General features: G+C 31.8%; 1 protein-coding gene across 1 annotated transcript in view; it reads left to right on the top strand.

Annotated features, from left to right (window-relative positions):
* The first annotated feature begins 3,913 nt into the window (after window positions 1–3,913).
* LOC111622757 (ATPase family AAA domain-containing protein 1-B-like) overlaps window positions 3,914–12,081 on the top strand; it is a 31,880-nt gene continuing 23,712 nt past the window's right edge. The window contains exon 1 of the mRNA XM_023365186.1: window positions 3,914–4,127. Within this exon, the coding sequence (XP_023220954.1) occupies window positions 3,972–4,127 (156 nt within the window). The 5' untranslated portion in view covers window positions 3,914–3,971. The remainder of the gene's footprint in view (window positions 4,128–12,081) is intronic.

Here is a 12,081-nt window from a genome sequence, read left to right as displayed (position 1 = left end):
ATTTAATAACAGCACGTTGTTCCATTATTGTTTGCCGACATGTAACAAAATAAACTGATAAACAAAATATCAAAAACAATGATAAATGTCAACCGATTTAAATAAAAGTTTTAGGTTAGTAGCGACATCTGTTCAAACTTCATATGACATAAAATTTAAACAGATGTCGCTACTAGTTGCTGAGATATAGCTTCAGTCCCGGAATTTAATTGCCGCACTGTGTATATATTTATTTATTTATATGTTTCTCTATGCATTTTGTGCTATAGTACAAGCATATAAATTGCTTCAAATCAAATTGAATTCGATTGATAAACATAAACTAAGGTGATCATCATATGGGTGATCTGCCAAAAGATGTCTCCTGAGAGGACTTTATTTTTCGACCGTCCGCGATCTAATCCGTATCGGTCAAAAAATCCCAAGAATTTTTTGGGTGTGCTCCGTCCGCTTTATATCCGGACATGGTCTTTTACCATCCGGCCACTCCATTTAGGTCTGGCCGAATCTATAATGGGCTTGCTAAAAAAAAGGCCCCTTTAGTACTCTCAGGGCAGAAAGAGTTTTAAAAAAAGCATATGGTAATATATTTTTAGAGTTTACATTCGTTTAACCGCATCATCTACTCGAATATCTTGAGAAAGATCATTTTTAGAAACTAAAATATATTTTAGATAGACTTAGTAATAATTTATGTGAATGGTTTGAAAGCGTTTATGTTTATGTCGTCAGAATATAATATTTTGAAGAGAATATAAAGCAGTTATGGATGAAATGAGCAAAAATAGTAATTTATTAAGACGTGTGTTAATGTAGCATGTTTTAATTAATGCATTAATTTTATATTTATATTTTATATATATTGTATAATGCAATAAGTACAAAAGTTTTAAAGTTACAAAATTGTTTTTAATGGCTGTTGGCCTATATTCTAGTTTTTCCAAATTTTAATTATATGTCCAGTCCGCTATCCGGACTCGATCCCGGGTCCCTCAGAGCGGTCGGATAATGTTTTAATGTCTCGGCTATCCGGCCATTATTGGTCCCAAGATGATTATTTATTGGTTTTTTTTTTTTTATAAAAGTTATTTGAGATTATTTGAGAATTTATAACAACAGCATTCTGTAATTTTGTTTTTCCTAATGTAAAATATTTAGCGCTTGAGTATAATATTTCCATTTTAAGTTTGTGCTTGTGTAAAGTTTCCAGTATATAAAGGAATCACACTGTTGCTCACGCCAACCTACATTGGAAATGGCCTGACGTAGACTACACGGTGATGAAAATTCCAAATGCTTGTAGAATCGTTTGAGAGTGATGAGGAAGTTTCTAAGTATGAAAATCATATAAATGAAATGTCCGAATGAGATAAAATTTCAGACGATGATTCTGTTAGTGTAGCTGTGGGGCTTAATCTAAATGTCCAAAATATTTTGTCAAAAGATCGAAAATAGAATGGAAAGTAGGGCCATCCCAGCAAAACTATCGATTATTAGCTTCCAGAATCATCCGAAATATTCCTGGAGTTACAAGATATGCCTGTATCAGAATCGGTGTGACAAAATTGTCATTTGAATTATATTGAAGATAAAATAACAAAAATGAAAAATATTAAAGGATAACATATTTTAGATAACAGTGGTAATATCTAGTTAGTGCTATTTTTCAAGCATACATTGATCTTCTGCTACTAGCTGAAATTTATCGCTCACACAATAAATCTTTGAAAAGCTTATGGGATAAACTGGTCGAAAAATATTTAGAACAACAACTTCACTTAAATTTACTATTCGTGTTTTTGTATTGATGAGAAGACAAGAATGAGATGAAAAGAAAACGATAAATTTCTTTTTCCTTTAAATTTGTCCCAGGTTCTATCAGGTTGTAAAAGCGAAATTTAAACATTTCGAATTTTTCTAGAAACAGCTGGGAAAAAAAGTGTTCTAGAACGTTCGATACGACTATATATATAATGTAACCAAGGAGCGATTCATCACATATTTCGTTGGAATCATCAGCAATGTTTGACTATATGAAATTTTCGAAAGAATACATTCGCTTACCATTGCTCTATCAGTTCAAAAGTGACCAAAACACAACGAAAGCTTAAGATCTCATCTGCAAGGCAATTTGGTAAGGACCAGTCAAAAGGATGGCCTGCTACAATTTGTTCAAGAAATTCAAGGATGGAGATTTTTTCTTCAAGATGAATCCCATTCAGGCAGCAATTTCACCATTTATAATGATGTTCTTCTGCAACTGACAAACGATAATACACGATAAACCATCAGAGAATTAGCATAACTTGAATATTCGAAGATCGAAGAACTTCGTCTGATACCATCATGATAAAGCAGTAGCACACAGAGCAAAGATAACCTTAGAGAAACTAACCAGTCTGAGCTGGAAGATTCTGCCCTCTCCATCTTATGTTAGAGTGTTTGCGCTATTTTTTATTTAATTTATTATAGATACGAAGAAAAGGTGTAACTCTGTTCTCTCACAGAACTAAACTAAGAAAAGATGAAAAATGTATATACATACCAATCTTCAGTAAACAAAAAGTCTATTAATATTGTATTAATACACATCACAAAAGCAGTTGTTATGTTTCAGATCGCGCGGAAGAAGAAAAGAATGTATGGGATTTTTCCCTTTTTAGTCACGACAAAAAGGTCTTGCATTTTTCTCCCGCGCATTTTTTGTTGAAGAGTTGAACAACGAGATCTAACACACCTCACACTTCGCTCCAACTATCATTTATTTCGCGTTTGGGAAATAAATGATAGTCATCAGAATTACTATAGGCATCTGGGGATTTCTCCAATCGATCCTCGATGTTTGGCAACTCAGATTTCTGTATATATAGTAGTCAGTAACTTTTACTTGGCGCGAAGTCACTGACGTGACTCTCGATAAGGATTACATTAATAAGACCGGATGGCCGAGCAGTCAAGTTGGCAGCCTACCGCTCTGGGGGAGCCTGGCCGAACCCATAATGTGCTTGCATAGAGGCCCTCTTAGTGCCCACAGGGCGGAGAGAGTTAGAAAAAAAAGGATTAAATTGCTTGAAAACAAATGATTTTCATTCAAAATGTTATCCAAAATTACAAAATCTCAAATTTATCCGAATTAAAACGTTTATTAACAGCATATTGAAGGTGGCTGTTGCCAAGCGCCGACTGAAATTTACATTATAGTCTTATGTTTTTATGTAATAAAACAACCATTAACTAAAATTCAATTCATATGTAAAGAAAAACATCTGAGATGCAAAAAACTGCGCCAAGTAAAAATTATGACAATTTAAACGACAGTCAATTTTTTCTTAGGAGCTTTTCTTTGGTAAAGATAAGCTTGGCACTTCGAAACGGCATCCACAAGAATTTATTATTATTTTATACATTTCACTTTGAAGCGCCAAACTTATCCCAAGAAAAAAACTTCGATTATTATCTAAATTGTCATAATTTTTTACTTGGTGCAATTTTTTAATCTCAGATGTTTTTGTTTGGATACCTCATCTGAGCTTTCGGATGAGATGCGTGCAATAATTTGAATCCTGCCTTTGCTGTTCTGATCTGTATGACATGGCGATTAATTTGACTATATTTTTCTTCTTTCTTTCTTTCTTATTAATATGGAGACTCTAGCCTATATTTTTCTGTGCTACTCATTTGGAATCTATACGTCTGATATTTCCAGCGGCACAGCGTCTTCAGTAGAAAATCTAATAAATAAATAAACTTTTCAACAAAATTAATATAAAAAATTTATTCGATGTAAATTTTATAATAAATATTTTAAATTATTTTATTGTAATCACGATTAATGAACACATTTTAAGAATTTTTAAATATAAAATATCAAAAATTAATAAGGTCGTCGCCATCGATTTTTGATTACCAGGTGGAGCCCTTGTAACTCATCACGTGTCTGAAAGGGTTCCATTAGAACGAACAATTTGAAAATGCTGATGAAACATACTTCTCAACCATCCAGAAATGAAATAATTGGTTTAGTATTTCGAGTTACATTATTCGGTGCTCTAACGTATTTCGGTATCAAATGGATAGTAAATGCCCTCGACCCCACCAGAAAACAGAAATTAGAGTCAAAGAAAAGGGTAAGTTTCGTTTTCTAATACGTTTATATCCTTATTCGTCTGATATTTTAACTTATTATTTACGTTAATTAAGCATAATTTTAATAAAAATTAACTAGATTTCTATATTTGACCTCGTTACCTTTGCCCTTTCTATTAATCGATTGAATTCGGCATCGTTATTATTTTATTTATTTTTATGTTCAAAGTTTCTTTAATGATTTGAATGGGATTTAAACAGTGTTGATCTTACCTTGTTTAAATCTAATAAAGTAATATGAAGCTTTAGCTACAAAATTGAGCAAATTAAAAATGGAGTTAAAACAAGGAAGTGATACACTCCATTTATCATTCCATTTATACATATATATATATAATACTACAGATTCTTAGTCGACTGGAACGAATTACATCATCTTGGCTTAAAATCAAAGAAACAACAAACTTACATTTGACATTTAACTTAAATATTTATATTATATTTAAATGTCAAATGCAACTTAAGTACAATTGATACTTTAAACTGGTAGAATTATGTAAATTAAATGGCTTGACAGTTTAGTTGTGATTATTTAACAGAATAAGATGAATGAAAAAAGTATATATGATTTTTTTTTAATTAAATGAAAAGCATATACAATACCAAAATAACAAGCACTAGTAACTATGAGTAAAGTATAATGGATATCAGTTATGATAGTAATTCATGTTGAAATGTAAAAATGTATAATATGCAATAAGTCAGTTCCCTGAGTGTCCATGAAGAGTAAACAGATGCCGTGAAGGCTTCAAAGCTAATGGAACTTTCTATCTAGTTCCCGTAGCTTGTAGAACTTTCTAGATGACTGCTATATATATATATATGTAATACTATCGGACATTGTCAAAGTTTCGCGAAAGTTCTAAGTAGGTGNAAAAAAAAAAAAAAAAAAAAAAAAAAAAAAAAAAAAAAAAAACATTATTAAAAGAGAAAGACCAATGCCTAGACTAAATTAAATATAAATACGTCAACAAAAAAAATTTGTTCGACATTTTTACGATAAAATTTATGAAGACATAAAATGGCTTTGATGATGCATAGAAATGCAAAATTATTTTGTTGGCCATGCCTACTATTTTCAGATAAAATTAGTGTGTGGAATAAGAATGGCTTTGATGATTTAAATAATTTGAGTAAAGCTGGCAAAAGACACGAAAATCTTAAACGTTACATCGATTCTTTCGTAAAATTGAAGCAATTTGGAAATCAAAGCAGAATAGAATTTAACATTAGTAAACAATATAAAATAAATATTGAAAATTATAATGAGATAATTACGGCTAATAGATATATTTTATCTAAATTAATAGATGCTATATGTTTTTTCTCAAAGCGAGAATTGGCATTTAGAGGGCTTAGAGAATCTATTGAATCTAATAACAGAGGTAATTATATTAAATTTGCTTATTTATTAAGTACGTCATAGATATTACCCTATTAATTAAGATATTTATCAATACNCAAATTAGCAATTATTTATTGTGACATCATCACAATGCTGGGCTGCAATTTTTAATCGTATTTTCAATTTAAAATATATGCTCTTCACCTCAAATTAGTAGTGGCTTTCCCCTGTACATCATACTTTTCCTTTAACAATAGAGTTGTACTGGCCATCTATCTAACAGGAGAAAATTTTTGAATTGAAATAATGTGGCTTTTGGTTTGAATCGAAAGTTCGTATGTAGTTAATCAGGGCCTCCTGTCCCTAAGGTTTCCATATCTGGTTTCGTCTTTCATCTATCTAACCCTGTTCTCAAGATAAGGAAAGACTGTTGGAAGACTGTGGGAATTTATAGGTCTACAATTTTTTCAAATTGTAACCCAATTAGATAACAAGATGGTATTATATATACATATAATCATTTGGAGTGAAGAAAGTTTGGTTTTGTTATATCTTCTACATACTATAAGAATTTTTTCAAAACACATTTTAATTAATCAAATATTACCTCATAGGTTTCTAGCTTCATATTATTATTTCAGGTATAAAATGCTTGCTTTCAGGCAACCAACTGTTTCAATCAATTTCAAAGAAGCTGAAGCTGTCCTAAAGCAGGATGAAAACATTACTTCATGAAAAATTTAGTTAGTTTGCTACCTGAAAATCATTTTTTATTTATTATTTTTGTAAAAAAGCTATGTACAAAATAATGTCTTTAAAGAATCGCATTGATTTTTCCAGCAATGGTAATATATTTTTGTTAGAGATAAATTATCACTTATGATAAATTTATTGCAATTTTTTCCAATAAATTGACTGAACTTTAACTTTCTATATGCAATCAATAAAAATGTCTCTTTTAAGAACAGCTGGACAAATTTATTTCAATGTTTTTAATAAAAATAACAGAATTAGTATATTTTTAAAAAATTCACAAAAGTTACAAGAAACACTAAAATAAAAGTGTCTTCACATTTTGTCTGTTTTTACACCTCTGACAATTCACTAGTCTTACATCAGAGAATTTAAGATGTTTAGCATATTAAGGGAAATTAATCTCAAGATAAAAATTTATTCTGAAATAAGACTTATGTTCTCAAGATATAAAAAAAGAGCAAACTGGGAAGATAGTTTTATTTTAGTGTTTCTTCTAATTCTTGTTAATTTCTATTTTGTTTATTTGAATGTTGTTTGACATTTGTCTTGTAGTAAATATGGTAAGTAATATATGTTTATAAAAATTTAAATTATTTTGAGTATGAATCATTATAAGTAATTAGATTCTTTGTTGGAATGGCAAACCTTTTGAATTTGTGCACCAAAGTAGGCATCCTTAAAAAAAAGTTGTGTTAACTTTACAGTTCAAAAACTATTTAAAGAAAAGAAGTCACTATAATTTAATTAGAGCAAATTTAAGAAAAACAGATTGTGAATAGAAAACTCAAGTGAATATATAAAATAGGTATTAAATGTGAAATTAAGGTAAACTGAAAGAAATAAATGTATGTTGCATGACAAATGAATTCTTTCAACAACATGCCACTTTGAACATGTGATTCTTAAGTTTAGCATCCCTGCCCTATCAAATTCAACTTGTTTTAAAGGAAATTTTTTTCAAATTGATATTCTATTTAAAAGATTTTACAATTAATATAATTAATTTACTATAGTTTTATATTTGCCCATAACTAATGATGATATTGCATATGTTGAAACATTTTCTTGAATTTCCTTAAAAATTAGATGATATTTTTTGTCATTTATGCATAAAACTGATCAATTTATGTCAAAATTTTGTACAAAATTTACTGTTGTTAAAAGTTCTTAAACTGTGCAATGAGGTAAATTTTTTCAAATATATGTTTTACTGTATCTTAACTTTCAAGCATACTATAGTTCAGATCTTCCAAGTACTTCAGGATGCATATTTGAGATTATATACTGTAATTCCTTGATTAAGAATAACAATCATATATATTCTGCAGATTTTTAAAATTAATTTGCAGTATATTTTAAGCATGAATCACTTTTTGTTGTTTAATATGATAATACCATTTTATTTCTTCTTTGTGGAAAATTGTACAAATCAGTATAGAATATATAGTATGGCTCAAAAGAACAGTTGAAAGTTTTAGAACTTATGCATACTGTTATTTGTGATTCAGTTGCTTTCNTAGAACTTTCTAGATGACTGCTATATATATATATATGTAATACTATCGGACATTGTCAAAGTTTTGCGAAAGTTCTAAGTAGGTGGCACGGCTAGTATAAATACAGCACCATTTTGGCGAATCAGTTTAGTTCCTAAATAACAATCAAAGAATAAACATCTGAGAAGAGAAGTAAACAGTTTTAAGATGCCTGTTACCAGAGGAGTGTCCCTTTGTTTCAGTGTGTTGCTTTGTATTTTCGTATAGTCGTAGGAAAATGGAAAGGTTTTTATTAAATAAGCAAGTCGACAGTTCAAGTGAGAGTGATCAAGCATCGACAAGTGGTGGGGTGTATTGTAAGTACGATGATAACTATTTGAATTTTGGCTTTACTTCAGTAGAAGTAAACAATGAAGAAAGTTGTGTTCTATTTAAAAGTTGTAGCACCCGAGTGTATGGTCCCAAGTAAGCTAAAGCGACACCTCGAGATCAGTCACTCCAACATTGTTGATAAATCTCGTGAATTCTTTAGTAGGAAGTTGCAAGATTTACAAAAGGAAAAAAGTGTGTTTACTAAACAAGCCTCAGTATCAAGCAATGCACTGCTAGCATCTTTTAAGGTCGCATACAGAGTGACAAAGTGCAAAAAAATCTCACACCATCTCAGAAGAGCTTATTATATCTGTTGCTCTTGACATGGTTAATATTACACTGGGAGAATCAATGGGAAAATTAATTTCAAAGGTATCTTTGTCAAACAACACTATTAGTCGAAGAATTCATCAAATAACTCTGGCTCTCAATGACCAATTAATAGAGAAAATGAAAGGCGGGGAATTTGATCTGCAACCTGACGAGGCTACTGACAGTACAAAGATGCACACCTTATTTGTTATGTACACTTCCTGGATGATAATATTATTGTTGACCTCCTATTCTGCAAAAGCATCATTGGAAGTGCAAAGACTCTACTTGTTTGAGATGCTTGACAAGTTTATAACCGAAAATGATCTGGATTGGGAAAAGTGCATCGGTATATGTACTGATTGAACTCGATCAATGTCTGTCTAGTTGCTGTGGAGGATTTCAGGCGCTTATTCTCAGCAAAGCACTGCATGCTATGCAGACCCATTGCATCATCCACAGGGAAGCACTTGCATCAAGGTCGGTGAGCTCTCAATTGAATTTGGTATTAGAACATGTTGTAGACGTAGTGAACTACCATAAAAACTATGCCACTGAAAGCCAGATTTTTCAAAAAGCTACGCATGGACATGGGAGCTGAACACAAGTCACTACTGCAGTTCACAATGGCTTTCACATGGCAACATCTTATCCCGTGCATTTGAGCTATGTCAAGAAATTCACACTTTTTTACAAGAGGAAGGTCATGGAAACAAACTTTGCCAAACTCAACTTTTTGCTGAAACTAGTGTGAGATCCGGAATTTTATTAACTAAAATTTTAATTATCTTTTTCCTTATGTTTATGTAATGAATTAGAAGAAAAACCGATCTTAGCCGGGAATGTGTAAACCTTCCTGTCATAACCACCAACATTCTATTGTCCTCGCATAACTTGCAGCTCAACTTGCACAAAAGTTTATAGTTAGCATCCAAATTTTGTCACTTGTTTAGGTCCCTGGAACACATATAACCTTTAGCTCATAGACCATTCAATTATGTGATGGAAATTCCCCACAAAAAGCTATAAAAGATTGTTCTTACCCCCTCTCGGGGGAGTCTCTTATCGAAAGCCGGACCGACGACACCAAGTTGAATCTCCGAACCCGCCGCTATTCCGATCTTCCAACATCGACATCCGTTTGTCGCCAGAGTCGTGAACTTTTATATTTGTGCTCATTTGGATCAAAGACACTTTTATTGGATACTTCTGTGCCTACAGTCCTTAATCGTCATGGAAACCTACAAAGGGGTATGAAAAAGCGTGTAAACTCTCTCTCATGCTGTTAGGCGGTTTAATGTCGAGATTTGTGTAGTAGTTTTGTCAATTTTGATTATTTTAATAAATCCTTGTTTTACATGTTAAAATGGTAGACTCCTTTACTCGTATACGGCCTTCACCTTATTGTCGACTCCAAATACTCTCCCTTCACTTGACCGACATTTGAGAGTTCCAACCCTCGGGACCATTATCGTAAAACAAGCTATCCTGACAGTGAGCAGGTTTGTCCGTACAGGGAGGTGCGACTGACCCCTACCTCCCCTGTGGTTCACACTAGTGTATTTGTGTGATATATATGACAAGCTGAATGCCTTCAATCTGTCTCTGCAAGATAATAACATGCACATTTTGAAACCTTTGGAGAAGGTTGTGGCATTTTGGAAAAAGCTGCAGTTGTGGATATGGAAAATCAACGAAGATGTCAGTCAACATTGTTTCCCTGAATTGCACAAATACATGGTCTGTAATAAAGTCTTTATTTCACAAGACTTGCTGTCCCTTTTTCAAGGAACACCTCTCAAAGCTCATTGATTGGTTTGCAAAATACTTTGAGGAAGACAATGTTGAGAAATTTGTATGGATCAAAGCTCCTTTCCATGCTCAAGCTCCACCAGAATTCACTTCACAGGAAAAATAGAGTCTAATTGAACTTTCTTGCAACAACAGCCTGAAAACATTTGCTTCTTCCAATTTATTGGAGTTTTGGATATCAATAAAAAATGAATATCCAACTCCAAGTTCAAAAGCTGTAAGGATCCTCATTCCCTTTGCGACAACATATTTATTTGAAGCCTGATTTTCAGCTCTAGCTGTAATAAAAAGCAAATATCACTCAAAAATTGATGTGGAGCGAGAAACGAGAGTGGTCAAACCTTATTCCGTGTTTTGAAAAAATGTGTGACGATTAGCAAGCTCACCCATCACATTAACTTACTCATTGTTGAAGGTTTTCACCATTTATTTCATATTTTTTTTGTATTTTCATATTTTAGTTTGATGGTTCTTGTGATTCAATTTTAATAAATGTGAGCTTCATCTTAAGAGTTGTTTTCATTTCTGTGCCTGAGTTATGTCATCGTACACATATTTTGACAAGGATGCCGAGACAAAATACTAAACCTGTAAGTACGCTATGGATTGATAAAATTTGGGAACCACTGCAATAAGTATTTAATTATGAGTATTGATAAAATAATTATTTAATATTAAACATTGTCTGTGAAAATGATCTGTAATGAATACATTACATTGTCTTATCTTGGATTACTAAATATTTAAAATTCATAAGCTACAATTTTTTTTAATTATCTTGGTTATAAAATTCTGATTTAATTGAACCCTGATTAATAAAAATTTTTGTATGTGTACACCTATGCTAACAGAATTAAAGAAGAGAATAATAAACTGAATCCTGAACATCTCATTTTACACTATCTTCCTACTCATTTTCTATGAAGAAAGCAAATAGTTTACATATAATGTTAAGAGACAACACAGAATACTCTGACCCAATGAAGAGAGTATTGAAGAGGAAAAAATACAGTGTAGGACCATTAAGCCGCAGTGATTGGGGTCCAAACTGCTCAACCGTGGCTTAGGTGTCCACAGATTAACTTTGTAGCATTGTAAGGTGTGAATTGGTTACAATGGCAGCCTCCATAACACTGACACTCAGCATGGATAAAACAAATTAATACTGTATTTCAATTTCATTGTAAGTTATTTTATTGTTTATTGACAAATAAGACTAATCTTCTATAAATACCTCTTTGAAGCTATAAGCCAGCATTTAAATATTTCATCCGCAATAGTGATAGCACATCAATCACGGACATTTGAAATTCCAAAATGACAGCTATCAGCACCTGTCTTGAGTGTTTGAGAGGCCATGTCCATGTCCATATGATCTATAATGCCAAAAAATTGGGATCCAAACTTTTTGTGCCACTTAAGTGAATTCGCAGATTACTGGCCTGTGGCTTAATGGCCCTACACTGTACCATATGCACTCCATGTCCTTATTACACAAAGAAGCATTGGTCAAAGAATTAAAGAGCATTAGGAATCATCACAACAGGCAGGAATAGTACTGTTACAGTGGTGTGCAGTGACATTTGATGATAGAGAAGCTGTATTTCCATAAAAACTTTAAACAAATACTGGAAATGATAAAAATAAACAGTTTATTTTAATTCTAAAATTGATAATTGATATGAAACAAAGATATAAGAACTTGTTTTTATTATTTTTTTTATAAACTAACTCTATTTGGCAATTTTTTCTGAAAAGTTGTTAATAACTTTATCATAAAAATCACTTGTCATTGATTCCATTGAAGTGTTTAAAAGCTCTTTTTCTACTGAAAGTAACGCT

The sequence above is a fragment of the Centruroides sculpturatus genome, unplaced genomic scaffold, assembly GCF_000671375.1.
Source record: "Centruroides sculpturatus isolate CEXI.00-Female unplaced genomic scaffold, Cexi_2.0 scaffold39, whole genome shotgun sequence".
In the NCBI taxonomy this organism is placed as follows: Eukaryota; Metazoa; Arthropoda; class Arachnida; order Scorpiones; family Buthidae; genus Centruroides; species Centruroides sculpturatus.
This window is presented reverse-complemented; position numbering and strand designations above follow the sequence as displayed.